The sequence below is a fragment of the Schistocerca gregaria genome, chromosome 2 (assembly GCF_023897955.1).
Source record: "Schistocerca gregaria isolate iqSchGreg1 chromosome 2, iqSchGreg1.2, whole genome shotgun sequence".
Taxonomy (NCBI): domain Eukaryota; kingdom Metazoa; phylum Arthropoda; class Insecta; order Orthoptera; family Acrididae; genus Schistocerca; species Schistocerca gregaria.
The window spans coordinates 815,582,036-815,602,377 of record NC_064921.1 but is presented as its reverse complement, the minus strand read 5'-3'; the positions used below and the strand labels follow the sequence as shown (position 1 = coordinate 815,602,377).

Sequence of the window (20,342 nt, the reverse complement as noted above, 5' to 3'; positions counted from 1 at the left end):
TACACTTCACAGTGATATGTAGAGTAAAGATGTAGATGTAGAAAGACAGTGTTAAACAATTATTGTATAGTTTTTTTACTGACATCCTTTTCCAAAATGTTAGAAAAGGTAATGTTGTCTCAGACCTAAGTGGAAACAATGAGCTTAGCATATCACAGTTTGTATTCCAGAAGGGTTCCTTGACTATTTACACAATCTCTCATCAAATAGTATAAGCCCTAAATAATAAAATATCACCAGTTGGTATTTTTTTTTATCCTTCCAAGGCATTTGATTGTGTACTCCCATAGAAAAACCTCAGGTTTTATGGAATTGATAGCTTTACACACAGATGGTCTGAATCATACGAAACAAGCAGAATGCATAAGATTGTCCTGAGTATTCCACCAGATGTGGAAGGATACATAATTTTAGTGACTGGAGAGAAATCTCTAAAATGGGTCCCACAGGGTTCAGTTCTGGGTCCACTGCTATTCCTTATATATGTGAATGACCATCTACTTAACATTCAACTAGCAGACTGATAATTTTTGCAGACAATACAAGTGTTGTAAAAAAAGAAAATTTAAGATGGAATACGGACTGTATTATGAAAAGGACAGGTTGCTACTCACTATGTACAGGGTGTTCATTTTAACTGAAGACATTGAAATATCTAAAAATCTTCATGTTGGATAAAAAATGTTTGTCTCGGGGGGGGGGGGGGGGGGGGAGGGGAGGGGAGGTTAAGGGGGGGGGAGGGGGGGATGTCCAACTATAGCACACCCGGCCTGCCATCCCACCCTGTATGTGGGTGGCAGGGGACAACTTTGAAATCTTCAATGGGAACCCCTGTTTTTTTAATTGCAAATTATGATTCTAAGGCAAAATCTACATAAGTTTGGCCTGAAGCATTTTCTTCAGTTTATCACAAATGGTGCTGAAATCAGAAGAATAGAAATGGGTACACAATCATAATTTGTGACATGCTACTCAGTGGCCATTGAATATCCAATGGCAAATGGAACCTCCATGCTTCCAGGGAAGGACAGGCCAGTATTTCATAACTTATAATCCAAAACCCCATTTGTAACATTATATTCCTCTTATATATCAAACAAGGGACTATGTAACGTTGCACCATTGCCATGTAGTGAACTATGAGATATCGTAACAGGCAGTACAGTGTGACTGGAGCTCACATATCATGCAGTTATAGAACAGATAGTGGCTCTAAACATTACAATACTTGCACAGTGTTTATTGCCAGGACATCTGCCTATCATTTGGAGAACAGACATGCAAGTGATGATAAATGTTGCAACCACAGAAGAAAAAATTGAAATGATCCTGATTTGTGGAGAATGTAGGAGAAATGTTGAGGCTGCTGTTGCCTTGTATGCCATTATTTTCCAGAGAAAGCTCACTGTCATTCATTCTTTTACAAGGTTGGGAACGCCTATATGTCTGATGGCAGCATACAGAGCAGCAAAAGGAAACAAAGTTAACGTATTACAGGAGGAGTTAATGAAATAGCTATACTAGTGACAATGCACCACAACCCATGGATAAGCACCCAGCAATTATGCCATGATTCCGGTTGTCCGTAGGTAGTATTGCCACAATATTGCATTGTCATAAGCATCATTTATACCACGTGTCACTGCATCAAGGTCTTTATGACACCAATTTCCTTAACTGGATAGTGTTTAGTGAATGGGCACATTATCAAACATTTTTGGAATAGGAACTACTGGTACTATTGCAGGATGTTGGCCTGGATGTTCGACAACATATGTGGTTTCAGCATGACGGTTGCATGGCTCATTACACAACTGAAGCACAGGAAGTATTAAAAAGTGGACCAGCAGGGGTGGCCCTATTAATTGGCCCACTAGGTAGCCAGATTTGACATCACTGGATTTCTTTATGTGGGGATATTTAAAAGATACAAAAATGCAACTGAGGAACAAGGAAAAGCTGAATACAGAAGACTAAGGAATTTAGTTAATAGAGAAGCTAGGAAAGCAAAAGAAAATTTTCTTGGAGAAATGTGCAGGAAAGTAGAAGAAAATATGCAAAACGGAAGAACTGATTTAGCCTACAGAACAGCAAATCAATTTGTTTTTAACAAACGTAAAACAGTACTCTCAGGCACAATAGAAAATAAAGAGGGGAAAATGCTGTTTGGTGAAGACATGCTGAAGAGATGGAAAGAATACATAGAGGAGTTGTATGCTGGAACACCTCTTTTGGAGGAAGTAATAGGAAGAGAAGAGGAAGTCGACGAAGATGACAAGGGAGATGACATTCTGCAAGAAGAATTTGACAGAGCCCTAAAAGAACTACAGGACAACAAAGCAACGGGTATTGATGACATCCCTGCAGAACTAATAAAGAATGCTGGTGACGGCATGAAAATGATGCTGCTTAAACTTATTAGGTCCATCTATAACACAGGAGAGATACCGACAGACTTCCAGAAATGTATCATTGTTCCTATACCAAAGAAGGCAGCAGCTACAAAATGTGAACAGCACCGAACTCTTAGCCTAATATCACATGCATCAAAAATTCTCATAAAAATAGTTCTGAAGAGAATTGAAGAGAAGGTGGAGGATATGCTGAGTGAAGATCAGTTTGGTTTCAGAAGGGGATTGGGAACAAGAGAGGCGATTCTGGCACTAAGACTCATTATCAAAAAGCAATTACAGAAAAATAAACCAACTTATATTGCCTTTATAGACATGGAAAAGGCATTTGATAACGTTATCTGGCAAGAGATGTTCAGAGTGCTGAGGAAAATTGGAATAAAGTACAAAGACATCCGCGTGATACTCAGTTTCTATAAGAATGAGGTGGCAGTGATTAGGAACTGTCACCAGGAACAACAAGCAAATATTAGAAAAGGGGTAAGACAAGGATGTGCTCTCTCTCCTCTTATATTCAATGCTTACATCCAGGAAGCTATAGACCAAGTTCGAGAAACTACTGAGGTGGGGATCAAAATTAATGGGCAGAAGATAGACATGGTACGTTATGCAGATGATATTGCTATAGTCACGGAGACAGAAGAAGATCTAGAGGAAGTCCTCAGAACAATGGAAAAAATTCTATACAATCAGTATGGAAAGAGAATTAACAAGAAAAAGACTAAAGTGATGGTATGCAGTACAGGAGCAGAATATGAACCTCCGAGAATTAGAATTGGAAGAGAGGAGCTGGAAGTGATACAGGAATTTACTTACCTGGGAAGCAAAATCACAAGGGATGGTAGAAGCCGGAAAGAAATTGCGACCAGAATACAAAAGGCCAAAATTGCATTTAATCGGAGAAGGAACTTACTCACCAGCAACAACATCAGTCTGAAAATAAGGAAACGCATCATGAAAGGTTTCGTTTGGAGTGTGGCCCTATATGGATGTGAAACTTGGACAGTTGGAAGAGCAGAGAGAAGACGGCTAGAGGCCCTGGAGATGTGGTGCTATAGAAGGATGATGAAGATCAGCTGGACAGACAAAGTAACAAATGAAGAGGTGCTTAGAAGAGTACAGGAAACCAGATCTCTGTGGAGGCACATCCAAACAAGAAGAGACAAACTTGTAGGGCACATCCTACGACACGACAATATCATTGGAACAATAGCAGAAGGAGTTATTGAGGGAAGGAATCGGCGGGGGCGACCAAGGATATCATACATGCAACAGATCATGAATGACGTTGGATGTAACACATATGTGGAAATGAAGAGGAAAGCAGACAGAAGAGAGGAATGGCGCTCTGCTGCAAACCAACCTCAGGGTTGAACACTAAAAAAAAAAAAAAGGTGTACCAACAAGTGACAACAGGCGGCGAAGACATGGTTGACCACATCAGAAACATTTGTGCTGACATTCCCACATATATGCTTCTGTCCTGTGTATGGTCATTTGAAAAGCGGATCAATGAGTGTATTGAAGTTGACAGTACTATGTTTGAACATTTACTCTAATTGGTAAAGTGGAGCAGCGTTCGCCTCAAGTCACGGTCGTAGTGGTGTGTCAAGTAGTCCCCTGTTCAATATATTGGAGGAATACAAGGTTGCAAATGGGGTTTCCAGTTAGAAGTTATGAAATACTGGCCTGTCCTACCCTGCACCATGGAGGTGGGGTCCCATGTGCCATTACATGTTTAAGGGCGATTGAGCAGCATGCTGTAAATTACTGTTGTGTACCCATTTCTATTCCTCTGATTAATGGCCATATGTGGTGAAATGAGGAAAATGCTTCAGACAAAATGTAATCTGCGATAAAAAATGGGGTTCCCATTGAAGATTTCAGAGTTACCCTCTGCTACCCATGCAGATCTGATTTGTAATTTTTGAGGTACTTCAATGTCTTCTGTTAAAATAAACAATGTGTTGAGTCAGCCTTTCATGTAATAAGTGATGCTTGTGACTGACCTGGAGTATGTGGCGGTGGGAGGATGTATGGGACAGGTCTTGTATCTAAGTGTATCACAGAGATATGAGCCATGAGGCAAGAGGTTTGGAGTAGGGGTGGAGTAGGTATGGACAAGGATATTCCATAGGTTTGGTGGATGTCGGAATACCCCTATGGGAGGGGTGGGAAAGGTAGTCGGTAGCATATTCCTCACTTCAGGGAACAATGAGAGGTAGATGAAATGCTGTCATAAAATGTGATTCTGCTGCTCCAGGTTGAGGAGGACCATGTGAATTTCATGAGGGAGAATGTGTTGAGGTTTTAGAGGAATGTGGATACTGTGTCCTCACCCTTGTTCCAGATTACAAAGATATCACTGGATCTGAACCAGGTGAGAGGTTTGGGATTGTGGGTGAGGGGTACTCCCCTCATGCCTTAGTACCACCAGAACTGGTGTAGCTGAATCACATTCTCCATCAAGGTTTCGACTACCTCTCGCAGTTTCCTGAGATGAGGAACATCCTACCTACTATCCTTCACACCCCTCCCATAGTTATATTTTGCTGCCCACTGAACCTATGCAATATCCTTGTCCATTCCTACTGCGCTACTGCTCCCAACCTCTTGTATCATAGCTCATATCCCTGTAATAGACCTAAATGCAAGACCTGTCCCATACATCCCCCCATCACCATCTACTCCAGTCCTGTCACAAGTATCACCTATCCCATCACAGGCAGGGCTACCTGTGAAAGCAATCATGTGATCAAACAACTCAGATGCAACCACTACGCTGTGTTCTATATGGGCATGACAACCCACAAGCTGTTTGTCCACATGAATGGCCACCAACAAACTGTGTCTGAGAGACATCTGGACCACCCAGTTACTGAAAATGCTGCCTAATGCATTGTGCTTCACTTCAATGATTGCTTCACTGTCTGTGCCACTGGACTCATCCTACCAACACCAGCTTCTCTCCTTTTTGACCCCCTCCCCCCTCCTGACAGCACCTAGCTGCCCCTCCCTGCCCCACCATGTTCCTGCATACTCGCACAAGCAGCTCTTCACCCTCCTCAATCCCTACCCTGCTATCCCTTCCCTTCCCCACACCACCCTCCTCCTTACCTCCACTGCCCAGATTGCTTCTTCCATCAGGTGCAGTGCTCACAGTCTGACTTCAGTGGCCATTGACAGTGATCATGTGTATATGAGTTGTGTTGGTGTGAATGTGTGTGTGTTTTCCATATTAGAAGAAGGCCTTTTGTCTGAATGCTCATGTGTATAGCAGTCTTTTCGTTGTTCCTGTCTCCAACTCAAAATCCTCTATAACACAAGAGGAGGAGTCAGTAAATAGGGTAGAATGCTCCAAGCTTTTTGATTTACATGTTGTTGAAAACTTTAACTGGAAGAAGCATGTTACTGAACTTCTCAAATAATTAAGTTCACCTTTTTTTCTGTGGTAACTCATCACTTAACAAGGAACGTACTGATTGCAGAAAAGTGAGCAGTAACAACAATATGTGCTGTTCTCACATGAACTACTTGTAGGTACCTCTTCATGGAGCTAGGCATTTTAACTGCTCCATCACAATACATATATTCAGTTTTGAAAATTGTGATAAATAATAAATTGAGAAGAAGAGTGGTGTCCATACCTACAACACTAGAGGGAAAAATGATATTTACTGCCTATTATTGAATCTGTTAGTGTCTCAGAAAGGAGTTCAGTATGCAGCAAGAAAAAACTCAATAACTTTAAATGCCTGTTAAGTAGGCTGAATCTGACTTAAAGTAATCTCTGTTCCATTGATGAATTTTAACTTAAACACCTGTTAGGTAGAAGAAACTACTTATTTTAAGTGTTGTTGCATGAGTAGGACTAAAAAATTGTGTGTTCATTAATGTTAACACTAATCATGTATACATATGCTGACTCATTCCACATCATTTCAATAAAAGAAAAGAGAATCATTCAAATGATCTCCAGAACATGTAACTAACTGACTTACTTAGCAATACTGTAAATGCTGATGACTATGTCACTCATCTTGGCTGCACTATGGAGGCAACATTACACGATTTGATTTGAAAGGAACATTCAACAATATGGTATGGGTATTAATTTTTATCTCAGTTAAAGTGATAATGTGTGACTGTCATATTTTAAGATTTTAGTAAAGGCCCGCCCCCTCCCTTCCATGAACCATGGACTTTGCTGTTGGTGAGAGGGCTTGCGTGTGTCAGCGATACAGATAGCCATACCATAGGTGCAACCACAACAGAGGGATATCTGTTGAGAAGCCAGACAAACATGTGGTTCCTGAAGAGGGACAGCAGCCTTTTCAGAAGTTATAGGGGCAAAATCTGGATGACTGACTGAGCTGGCATTTTAGCGTCAACCAAAATGGCCTGCTGTGTTGTACTGTGAATGGATGAAAGCAAGGAGAAACTACATCCATTATTTTTCCTGATGGTATTTAGCTCTACTACACCTGCATCTACATCTATGTATACATGGATACTCTGCAAATCACATTTAAGTGCCTGACAGAGGGTTCATTGAACCACCTTCACAATAACTCTCTGTTATTCCAATCTTATGTAGTGTGCGGAAAAAATGAACACCTGTATCTTTTTGTGTGAGCTCTGATTTCCCTTACTTTATTATGATGATCATTTCTCCCTAAGTAGGTCAGCATCTACAAAATATTTTTGCATTTGGAGGAGAAAGTTGGTGATTTGAATTTTGTGAGAAGATTCTTCCACATCTTCAAAATATTTTTGCATTTGGAGGAGAAAATCAGTAATTGAAATTTTGTGAGAAGATTCCGCCACAACAAAAAATGCCTTTGTTTTAGTGATGTCCACCTCGAATCATGTATCATTTCAGTGACATGCTCTCCCATATTTCATGATGACACAAGACATGCTGCCCTCCTTTGAACTTTCTTGATGTACTCTGTTAGTCCTATCTAGTAAGGAACCCACACCATGCAGGATGGACAAGCATAGTATAGGTAGTCTCTTTAGTAGATCTGTTACATTTTCTAAGCATTCTGCCTATAAAACACAGTCTTTGGTTAGCCTTCCCCACAACATTTCCTATGTGTTCCTTCCAATTTAAGTTATTCTTAACTGTAATTCCTAGGTATTTAGTTGAATTTACGGCTTTTAGATTTGACTGATTAATCATGTAATTGAAGTTTACTGCATTCCTTTTAGCACTCATGTTGATGTCCTCACACTTTTCTCTATTTAGGGTCAATTGTCAATTTTTGCACCACACAGATATCTTTTCTAAGTTGTTTTGGAATTTGTTTTGATCTTCTGATGACTTTACTAGTTAATAAATGACAGCATAAAATGCAAGCAACCTAAGACGGCTCATCAGATAAATTATTTATATTCATAAGGAACAGGAAATGGCCTATAACACTGCCTTGGGGAACACCAGAAATCATTTTTGTTTTACTCGATGACTTTCTGTCAGTTACTACTGACTGTGACTCTCTGACAGGAAATCACAAATCCAGTCACATAAGCATCACAATATTTCATAAGCATGCAGTTTCACTACAAGCTGCTTGTGTGTCACAGTGTCAAGAGTCTTTTGGAAATCTAGAAATATGGAATCAATTTGAAATCCCTTGTCAATAACACTCAACACTTCGTGTTATTAAAGAGCTAGTTGTGTTTCACAAGAATGATGTTTTATAAGTCTTTGTTGAGTGTCTGTCAATAGACCAATCTCTTTGGGGTAATGCATCATGTTGAATACTATATATATGTTCCAAAATCCTGCTGCATATTGACGTTAATGCCATGGGCCTGTGATTTAGTGAATTACTCCTACCATCTTTCTTGAATATTGGTGCGACCTGAGCAACTTTCCAGTCTTTGGGTACGGATTTTTTGTCAAGCGAATGGTTGTATATGATTGTTAAGTATGGAGCTATTGTGTCAGTATACTCTAAAAGGAACCTAACTTATATACAGTGTGGACTGAAAGACATGATTTTGATACATTATTTAAGTTGCTTCACTACTCCAAGGATATCTATTTCCACATTACTCATGTTTGCAAGCTGTTCTTGATTCAAATTTTGGAATATTATCTTTATCTTCTGTGGTGAACGAAATTCAGAAGGCTGCGTGTAGTAACTCTACTTTGGCAGTACTGTTGTTGATAGTCTTTCTATTGCTGTAATGCAGAGAAGGCATTGATTGTGTCCTGCCACTAGTATACTTCACGTACAACCACAATCTCTTTGGATTTTTTGCTAAATTTTGAGACAAAGGTTCATTGTGGAAGTTATTGTAAGCATCTAGCATTGAAGTCTGTGTTAAATTTTGAGCTTATGTAAAAGATTGTCAATTTTGGAGATTTTCATCTGTTTTGTTTCTCCGTTATTTCTGCATGAGTGTTCTGATCTGTATTGTGTGCCAAGTAAAATAAGCTCTGGTGTTTGTTAATTTATTTGGTATAAAACTCTTAATTGCTGCCAATACTATTTCTTTGAATTCAAGCCACTTCTGGTCTACACTTACATTGTTAATTCGGAAGGAGTGGAGATTGTCTCACAGGAAGGCATAAAATGAAATTTAATCTGCTTTTTTGAATAGGTATAGTTTTCATTTCTTTTTGGAGGATTTGGGGGTTACAATATTCAGCCTCACTATAATGACCCTCTATTCACTAATCCCTGTATCTGTCTTGATGCTTGTCATTAGCTCAGGATTACTTGTTGCTAAGAGTTCAAGTGTGTTTTCACAGCCATTTACTATTCATGTGGGCTTATGAACTAACTGCTCGAAATAATTTTCAGAGAATGCATTTAGCACAATTTTGGAAGATTTTTTATGTGTACTTCTGGATTAAAACATGTATTATTGCCAACATATGGAGGGTAAATTAAAGTCAACACCAACAATAATAGTATGAGTTGAGTACTTGTTTGAGATTAAACTCAAGTTTTCTTTGAACCTTTCAGCAAATACATCACCTAAATTGGGAGGTCAGTAAAATGATTCAGTTCACTGTGCTGCATTCTATGTAGGCATGACTACCAACAAGCTGTCTATCCACATGAATGGTCACTGACAAACTGTGGCCAAGAAACAAGTGGACCACCCTGTTGCTAAACACACTGCCAAACATGACATCCTTCATTTCAATTACTCACAGCCTGTACCATAAGGATCCTCCCCACCAACACCCCCTGCAATACATCCTACTTTCCCGCAGCCCTCCTGACCTCAACCTTCATTAGTCACTGTCCTCACCCATCCAGCCCATTCCCTGTTCCCATTCCAGCACTACACAGCTATCATTCTACCACCACACCCAGTCTTTTTATTTCTTCCCTTTTCCATTACTCCCCCTCCCCCCTTGCTCGCCAGTCCCCTGCCCTCTCCCGACCTCAGACTCCTCCTTATCTCCACCCAGTCTCCACTCCCATCAAACACTGGTGCTGCTGCTCGCAGTGGGGTTTCAGTTGCCTCAGACTACATTTATGTGCATGAGTTGCATTTGCATGTGTGTGTGTGTGTGTGTGTGTGTGTGTGTGTGTGTGTGTGTGTGTGTGGGCGCACGCGCGTGTGTGTATGTGTGTGCATGTGCATGTGTGTGTCTAATGTTGATGAATCCTTAATGGCTGAAAGCTTTAATTGTGAGTCTTTTTGTTGTGCCTATCTGTAACTCAACATCTCCACTATATGGCGAGTAGCAACTTTCCTTCTCATAATTGTTACTTTCCATTGCTTCTTCAGGAAAGAGGGAAGGAGAGGGAAAGACGAAAGGATTTGGGTTTTAAGGGAGAGGGTAAGGAGTCATTCCAATCCCGGGAGCGGAAAGACTTACCTTAGGGGGAATAAAGGACAGGTGTACACTCGCACACACACACATATCCATCGGCACATACGCAGACACAAGCACACATTTGTAAAGGCAAAGAGTTTGGGCAGAGATGTCAGTCAAGGCGGAAGTACAGAGGCAAAGAAGTTGTTGAAAGACAGGTGAGGTATGTGCGGCAGCAACTTGAAATTAGTGGAGGTTGAGGCCTGGCGGATATCGAGAAGAGAGGATATACTGAAGGGCACGTTCCCATCTCCGGAGTTCGGATAGGTTGGTGTTGGTGGGAAGTATCCAGATAACCCTGACAGTGTAACACTGTGCCAAGATGTGCTGGCTATGCACCAAGGCATGTTTAGTCACAGGGTGATCCTCATTACCAACAAACACTGTCTGCCTGTGTCCATTCATGTGTATGTGCGGATGGATATATATATGTGTGTGTGTGTGTGTGTGTGTGTGTGTGTGTGTGTGTGTGTGTGTGTGTGTGTGTGTGTGTGTGTGTGTGCACCTGTCCTTTTTTCCCCCTAAGGGAAGTCTTTCAGTTCCCGAGATTGGAATGACTCCTTACCCTCTCCCTTAAAACCCACATTCTTTCGTCTTTCCCTCTCCTTCCCTCTTTCCTGAAGAAGCAATCATCGGTTGCGAAAGCTAGAAATTCTGTGTGTGTGTTTGTGTGTTTTATTTATTGTGCCTATCTACCGGCGCTTTCCCGCTTGGTAAGTCTTGGAATCTTTATAGGCTTCACCTTCAGCCCCACTCCGAGATTCAACCAAACTGCCCTTTACTGTCCTACACTCGTAGTCTCTGCTGGAAATATCACTTTGCCATGAAGAAAAATAATCCCGATCCCACTCCTAATAATCCAACTACCCAAGACACTATCCAAATTGAACCCTGCCTGCAACAGTTCCGTCCTCCATCACAGCGGGACCCACCTTCTCTTCCTCAAAATCATCCTCTCCAAACCTTCCAGGAATTTCTCACTTCCAGCCTTGCCTTGCAGTCTTTCTTAAAAAACCTTAATCCTACTCCCAACATCACCACAGCCGAAGCCCAGGCTATCCGTGATCTGAAAGCTGACCGATACATCATCATTCTTCCGGCTGACAAGGGTTCCACGACCGTGGTACTTGATCGTCAGGATTATGTGGCTGAGGGACTGCGTCAGCTTTCAGACAACTCTACATACAAAGTTTGCCAAGGTAATCCCATTCCTGATGTCCAGGCGGAGCTTCAAGGAATCCTCAGAACCTTAGGCCCCCTACAAAACCTTTCACCTGACTCCATCAAACTCCTGACCCCACCGACACCTCACACTCCTACCTTCTACCTACTTCCTAAAATTCACAAACCCAAACATCCCGGCCGCCCCATTGTAGCTGGTTACCAAGCCCCCACAGAACGTATCTCTGCCTACGTAGATCAACACCTTCAACCCATTACATGCAGTCTTCCATCCTTCATCAAAGACACCAACCACTTTCTCGAACGCCTGGAATCCTTACCCAGTCTGTTACCCCCGGAAACCATCCTTGTAACCATTGATGCCACTTCCCTATACACAAATATCCCGCACGTCCAGGGCCTCGCTGCAATGGAGCACTTCCTTTCACGCCGATCACCTGCCACCCTACCTAAAACCTCTTTCCTTGTCACCTTAGCCAGCTTCATCCTGACCCACAACTTCTTCACTTTTGAAGGCCAGACATACCAACAATTAAAGGGAACAGCCATGGGTACCAGGATGGCCCCCTCGTATGCCAACCTATTTATGGGTCGCTTAGAGGAAGCCTTCTTGGTTACCCAAATCTGCAAACCCAAAGTTTGGTACAGATTTATTGATGACATCTTCATGATCTGGACTCACAGTGAAGAACAACTCCTGATTTTCATTTCCAACCTCAACTCCTTTGGTTCCATCAGATTCACCTTGTCCTACTCCAAATCACATGCCACTTTCCTTGATGTTGACCTCCATCTGTCCAATGGCCAGCTTCACACATCCATCCACATCAAACCCACTAACAAGCAACAGTACCTCCATTATGACAGCTGCCACCCATTCCATATCAAACGGTCCCTTCCCTACAGCCTAGGCCTTCGTGGCAAACGAATCTGCTCCAGTCCTGAATTCCTGAACCATTACACCAAAAACCTGAAAACAGGTTTCGCATCCCACAACTACCCTCCTGATCTGGTACAGAAGCAAATAACCAGAGCCACTTCCTCATCCCCTCAAACCCAGAACCTCTCACAGAAGAACCCCAAAAGTGCCCCACTTGTGACAGGATACTTCCCGGGACTGGATCAGACTCTGAATGTGGCTCTCCAGCAGGGATACGACTTCCTAAAGTCCTGCCCCAAAATGAGATCTATCCTTCATGAAATCCTTCCCACTCCACCAAGAGTGTCTATCCACCATCCACCTAACCTTCGTAACCTCTTGGTTCATCCCTATGAAATCCCCAAACCACCTCCTCTACCCTCTGGCTCCTACCCTTGTAACTGCCCCCAGTGTAAAACCTGTCCTATGCACCCTCCCACCACCACCTACCCCACTCCTGTAACCCAGAAGGTGTACACGATCAAAGGCAGAGCCACGTGTGAAAGCACCCATGTGATTTACCAACTGACCTGCCTACACTGTGATGCTTTCTATGTGGGAATGACTAGCAACAAACTGTCCATTCACATGAATGGACACAGGCAGACAGTGTTTGTTGGTAATGAGGATCACCCTGTGACTAAACATGCCTTGGTGCATAGCCAGCACATCTTGGCACAGTGTTACACTGTCAGGGTTATCTGGATACTTCCCACCAACACCAACCTATCCGAACTCCGGAGATGGGAACGTGCCCTTCAGTATATCCTCTCTTCTCGATATCCGCCAGGCCTCAACCTCCACTAATTTCAAGTTGCTGCCGCACATACCTCACCTGTCTTTCAACAACTTCTTTGCCTCTGTACTTCCGCCTTGACTGACATCTCTGCCCAAACTCTTTGCCTTTACAAATGTGTGCTTGTGTCTGCGTATGTGCCGATGGATATGTGTGTGTGTGCGAGTGTACACCTGTCCTTTATTCCCCCTAAGGTAAGTCTTTCCGCTCCCGGGATTGGAATGACTCCTTACCCTCTCCCTTAAAACTCACATCCTTTCGTCTTTCCCTCTCCTTCCCTCTTTCCTGAAGAAGCAACCGTTGGTTGCGAAAGCTAGAAATTTTGTGTGTGTGTTTGTATGTTATTCTATTGTGCCTGTCTACCGGCGCTTTCTCACTTGGTAAGTCTTGGAATCTTTGTTTTTAATATAATCCAGCAGGATCTCCATTCACTACTCCAATCCTTAGGTCCATCCCAGAACCTCTCCCTGGAATCCATCTCTCTACTCCTACCTTCTACATGCTTCCTAAAGTCCATAAACCTAATGACTCAGGATGCCCCAGTGTGAGTGGTTACTGTGCCCCCACCAAGAGAAACTCTGTTCTCATAGACCAACATCTTCAATCTATTACCCAGAACCTACCCTCCTATATAAAAGATACCAAACATTTCCTCTACCAACTCTCTACAGATTGTCCCTTTACCACACGGTGCCCTGCTCATCACTATTGATGCCACCTCCCTCTACACTAACATTCCTAATGGACGTGGCCTTACCACTATTGAACACTACGTTTCCCACTTCCCAATGGATTCCAAACCAACAACCTTCTTCCTAGTCGTCATGACCAACTATATACTCACCCACAATTTTTTCTCGTTTGAAGGGATTACCTACAAACAAATCCAGGGTACAGTTATGGGCACCATGTCAACCTATTCATGGGCCATCTAGAGGAATCCTTCCTAAAAACCAGAGTCCTAAACCCCTCATATGGTTCAGATTCATTGATGACATCTTAGCTATCTCAATCCCTATCCACATTCCCCCAGAACCTCAACTTCTCCCCCATTTTCTTCACCTGGTCCTACTCAACTCAACATACCACCTTTCTAGATGTTGACCTCCACTTCAAAGATGGCTACATCAGTACCTCCGCCCATATCAAACCTACTAACCACCAACAGTACCTCCACATCAACAGCTGCCACCCGTTCCATACCAAGAAGTCCTTTCTGTACAGCCTAGACTCCTGTGGTCGTCACATCTGTAGTGATGACCAGTTCCTCTCAAAATGTACCAAGGGTCTCACTGAAGCTTTCACTGACCATAATTATCCTCTCAACCTTGTAGAAAAGCAGATCTCCTGTGCCTTATCGTTCCAGTCTTTCCACCACCTCCCAAAGTCTCATTGTCCAGCCATAGAGGAGCATTCCCCTCGTAACTCAGTACCATCCAGGACTTGAGCAACTGAATTACATTCTTGGCCAGGGTTTTGTTTACCTCTCATTGTGCTCTGATTTGAGAAATGTTCTGCCCACCATCCTGCCCACCCCTCCCATAGTGGTATTCCACCGTCTACTGAACCTACACAATATACTCATCCACCCTTACACAATCCCTACTGCCAATTCCTTACCTCATGGATCATACCCCTGTAATAGACCTAGATGCAAGACCTGTCCCATACATCCTCCCACCACCATCTACTCCAGTCCAGTCACTAACATCACCTGTCCCATCAAAGACAGGGCTACCTGTGAAACCAGTCATGTGGTCTGCAAACACTGTGCTGCACTCTATGTAGGCATGACAAATAACAAGCTAACTGTCCACATGAATGTCCACCGACAAACTGTGGCCAAGAAACAAGTGGACCACCCTGTTGCTGAACACACTGCCAAACAGGACATCCTTCATTTCAATGACTGTTTCACGACCTGTGCCGTATGGATCCTTCCCACCAACACCAGCTTCTCTGAATTGCACAGGTGGGATATTTCACTGCAGTACATCCTATGTTCCTGTAACCCTCCTGGCCTTAATCTTCGTTAGCCACTGTCCTCACCCATCCAGCTCCTTCTCTGTTCTGAATCCTTTCTTTCAGGAGTGCTAGTTCTGCAAGGTTCATAGGAGAGCTTCTGTAAAGTTTGGATTGTCGGAGACAAGGTACTGGTAGAAGTAAAGCTGCGAGGATGGGGCGTGAGTCGTACTTGGGTAGCTCAATTGCTAGAGCACTTGCCCACGAAAGGCAAAGTCCCAAGTTCGAGTCTCGGTCCGGCTCACAGTTTTAATCTGCCAGGAAGTTTAATATGAACCTTGCCTAGTATGTTATGTATGTCTCAGATTTGTATGATGTCCTTACTTTTATAGTCTTTTTTTCCTAACATGTTATTAATATATTGAAGTAAATGTTTCATCATGTAATTTTATGTGGCACTTCTGTGATTACAGATAAATGAAAAAGCAAAGGAAAACAATATAAACATAATATTTGCAGTAACAGAGTTACAGAAAATGGTCTATGGAAATTTGTCACAAAGAATACAAGGATCTTCTTATGGAATATTAGATGACAAGTCTGACAGTGTGATAAAACTTGTGCGAGATCAATATGATGTAAGTGGATAATCTCATGAAATTGCACTGCATGAATAACCCTTGTTTCAGGTATATTTGAGTTTATATAGCTATTTACTTTTTATCTGCTGATTTTTTAATGATATCAAATATGCCAGGGTATGCATACATGAGATACAAAACATTTAAGATTGATATAAACATAAGTTATTATATTGTGAAGTTGTAGCCACAATCAAGCCCAAATCTGGAAGCAAGTTCATCACTGAAGTACAGGATGTCTAACATTTTTGACACTGATTTAAAGTGTGAAGTAGACATACAAACTTCCCACTTCTTTTATCTGAGGTGACTTACTTGAGATTCAAAGCCGATCTTCTTGGCTGGCTAGCTGCCTGCTGGAAAATTTTCTTGACATCTTTAGGTAAGGGAATATTTAAGCCTCTCTCTCTACTTGTGAAATAAGTAGATATGTGAACTTTATTTTTCATCAACTAACAGTATATTTGAACTCCATACAGAATAAAATTCTCATTTTCCACATACATATATCACTTCCAGTAAGTCACTCTCTCTGTCCAATGACAGAAACAAATTTAATTACATATATAAAATAGTTGGCTTAATAATCATGACTCTACTTCAAATGAATCATAAAATAGGTCTTGCCTCTGAGAAGGCTGGATTAAGAGCTTACAAGATTACTTTTTCAACTGTTCTTCTTTCACATAACAATAGTCAATGACACAATAGCGACATAGGTGCATAAAAACTCCATCGTTCTTCCTCTAAAACATCTACAGATTGCCCAACCAGTACTTGTTAGTGCCATTCGGCCGCTGCATCTGCTTTCTTCCTGTGACTGATTTTAAACCTGCACACACAAACATGTGACGTGCAGTAGGTAGGATTTTATCATCCCACACTATATCGAAAATATCATGTGTTCGTGGTGGTAGAAGGCTGAGTGGTTGTAGAATTTACACAGAAATTCTTGAATCAGTACATATCCCCCCCTTCCCTCCCCTCCCTCCCCCCCCCTTCCCGACACACACACCCAACCAACCCCCTCAGATCAAACACATGATATTTTATACATAATCATTATGCAAGTAATATCATTAATAATAATATTTCATATTGTAACAATATACATTTTTTACATAGGTTTATCTACGCATCTCTTCTTTCTATAACAACAATGATTTTTATTTTACTTTGACATTAAGATATGAGCATTTACTCATGGTTTTAGTCAGCTGCTCTAATATTTAGGAATTGTGAGGACTTTTTCTCTTATCTTTATTTTCTTTTTCAATCAAAAACTTCAGGTGTTTATGACACATGAGTAATCTATTTTCTATTCTTATCTTTTTGTACCACCTTTTTCCTAATGTGTAATAATTTTACTTTTTGTTTGTAGTTTGGAGGAACTCGGGGTGAACTGCAAGTGTTCTTTTGGACACTCATTTATTTCTACAAAATATAATAATGCTATTCACTCATAGAATTTATACTATTCAGAATAATTCCTATAAAATTTGTGACTTTTGTCACAATATTGTTCCCTTCTCCTAGGATCAGCACCTATTCCTTGCTTGTGGGTTGACCTTATGAGGGCACATCCTGTTTCCATTCTGGTAGGTACATCCCTTATAAAACATCCCTATTTTTTAGGTCACAGGTTGCCCTATCTCCACGTAGGTACGCCTGCCCCTTATACTTAGTGAATGCTGGGTATGCCCCCCTTATCCTTTCTGAGAAGGCCTCACAGTTCATTATCCTAGTATACATTTCTATGTATAGCATAATCAAATATTTTCTGGTAAAGATATAAATCTATCTTAATCTTCACATTTATTCTTTAATACATCATTTTCTCCCCAGAGTCCTCCTGTACTTATCAACTTCTATACTTTCAATAGATACTGTATCAACATGTACTATCCATGTCCCACTGTCCTTCAGTTCATTAGAGTGTTTATTATACTGACATTACTTATTGATCATCATGATTAATGTTCTCTTCTGCTTTTGTTTTCTCGCTTTTCTCATGCCTCTTTCTTAGTTTATATACACCTTTTCTTATGTATATTTGATGTAGAACCGTCATAGCTTCCTGTGTATGTGTGTGTATTTCTAGATGTACCCGCATTTTCTCTACAACACTTGGTGGTTCTCACATCATGACAGGCTTTCTAGTCTGTAATTATATGTTTGTGCTTAAGTGTATACTTGTGCATATGTGTATGTGTGTTTGTGTTGTCTGATTCTTCGGCCTTCTTATCTAAAGATAAGATGTAGGTTATTAGAACCACAGAAATAAGGAAAGACTTCAGCGACAACAAGTCACTCGACCACGGATCTTCTAAAAACATCTAAGATTAAAAGTACAAGTGTTATGACTCAAAATAAAAAACAGAGATAAACAAAACATTACGCCCATGTATGATGTTGATTAATAATTTAACACAAAACTTCTTTTTAAATACGTTAATCAAAAAAATTAACTTTAACAGACCAGACCTAGCCTTCAGTGTAAGTGTTCCGGCATGATCTCTCGAGAATCCTACCAAAGAAAACATATTAAGAGTAAAAAGGGTTTTTTGTTGTGTATCAGGAATGACTGAATATGGAATCACATACAAATCAAGGGGAAAGAGCACAATTCTGGAACGCTACAGTGATTCAGATTTTGGAGGCTGCTCAAAAACAGGACTTCTCGTGTAAATAGTGCCTCCAGATTCAGAAATCAATCTAAGTATGTGAAAACCATACTCACCACTTTTTGTCAGCATCTGAACTTTATTGAGAATGAATAAGGTTATTTTCTCAACAAAATACAATAGTGACACCATAGTATAGAGATTTTCTATTTTGTATAGAGTATTTTATACCTTTTATGAGATGTGATATAAATGGGAGGGTTTGTATAAAATTCTGAAAGGGGTGGGTATTATAGATAAGAGCATGATTTACATGAACAGATAAATCATGACTAACACAAAACACACAGCACACATTTCAAACAACCCTAACAAACAAATGTGCCTGATTCTTCATCTTTTGCTGTTACCATAGGGTTGCTAAGATTTCTTTCAGGGACTTTGACAGTGAACGTGGGGCAAGTCCATTCTGTAGGAGCCAATTTAAGAGGGAAAAAATATACAGGTCCTCAAAAGAGAAGTAAGAAAGGAAAAAATAGATGTGGATGCAAGGATCAAAGAAGAGAAAGAAGATAGCGCCAAAGACAGGAAACCCTTCCCACCCCCCTTCCCCCGGGATCCCTACTTCGCAGGTACTTGAATGAGACGCCAGAGGAGGTTTGGTATTAAATCGGCTCCTACAGAATGGTCTTGTCCCACCTTCACTGTCAAAGTTCCTGAAGGAAATCCTAGCAACCCTATGGTAACAGTAAATGATGAAGAATCAGGCACACTTGTTTGTGAGGGTTGTTTGAAATTTGTGCTGTGTGATTTGTGTTCGTCATGATTTATCTGTTCGTGTAAATCATGCTCTTATCTATAATACCCATCCCTTTCAGAATTTTATAAAAACCTTCCCATTTATGTCACATCTCATAAAATATATAAAATACATCTTAAAACAAAGATGATGTGACTTACCAAACAAAAGTGCTGGCAGGTCAATAGACACACAAACATACACACAAAATTCAAGCTTTCGCAACCAACAGTTGCTTCTTCAGGAAAGAGGGAAAGATGAAAGGATGTGGGTTTTAAGGGAGAGGGTAAGGAGTCATTCCAATCCCGGGAGTGGAAAGACTTACCTTTGGGGGAAAAAAGGACAGGTTCACACACACACACACACACACACACACACACACACACACACACACAAGCAGACATTTGTAAAGGCAAAGAGTTTGGGCAGAGATGTCAGTCGAGGCGGAAGTACAGAGGCATCTCTGCCCAAACTCTTTGCCTTTACAAATGTCTGCTTGTGTCTGTGTATGTGCGGATGGATATGTGTGTGTGTGTGCGAGTGTGTACCTGTCTTTCTTTCCCCCTCAGGTAAGTCTTTCTGCTCCCGGGATTGGAATGACTCCTTGCCTTCTCCCTTAAAACCCATATCCTTTTGTCTTTCCCTCTTTCCTGAAGAAGCAACCGTTGGTTGCGAAAGCTTGAATTTTGTGTGTATGTTTGTGTGTCTATTGACCTGCCAGCACTTTTGTTTGGTAAGTCACATCATCTTTGTTTTAAGATATATTTTTCCCACATGGAATGTTTCCCTCTATTATAAGATATACAAAATAGAAAATCTCGATACTATGGTATAACTATTGTATTTTGTTGAGAAAAAAACGTTATTTATTCTCATTAAAGTTCAGATGCTGACAAAAAGTGGTGAGCATGGTTTTCAAATTCTTAGATTTATTTCTGAATCTGGAGACACTGTTTACACATGAAGTCACTTGACCAAGGATCTTCTAAAAACGCCTAAGATTAAAAGTACGAGTGTTATGACTCAACATAAAAAACAGAGATAAACAAAACATTAGGCCCATGTATGATGTTGATTAATAATTTAACACAAAACTTCTTTTTAAATACGTTAATCAAAAGAATTAACTTGAACACTTTCACTTGTTAAATAGAAACCA

General features: G+C 41.0%; 1 protein-coding gene across 1 annotated transcript in view; it reads left to right on the top strand.

The window, feature by feature from the left end:
* Window positions 1-20,342, top strand: part of LOC126335142 (integrin beta-PS-like) — a 257,184-nt gene that overhangs the window by 110,925 nt on the left and 125,917 nt on the right. The window contains exon 7 of the mRNA XM_049998103.1: window positions 15,593-15,757. Within this exon, the coding sequence (XP_049854060.1) occupies window positions 15,593-15,757 (165 nt within the window). The remainder of the gene's footprint in view (window positions 1-15,592; window positions 15,758-20,342) is intronic.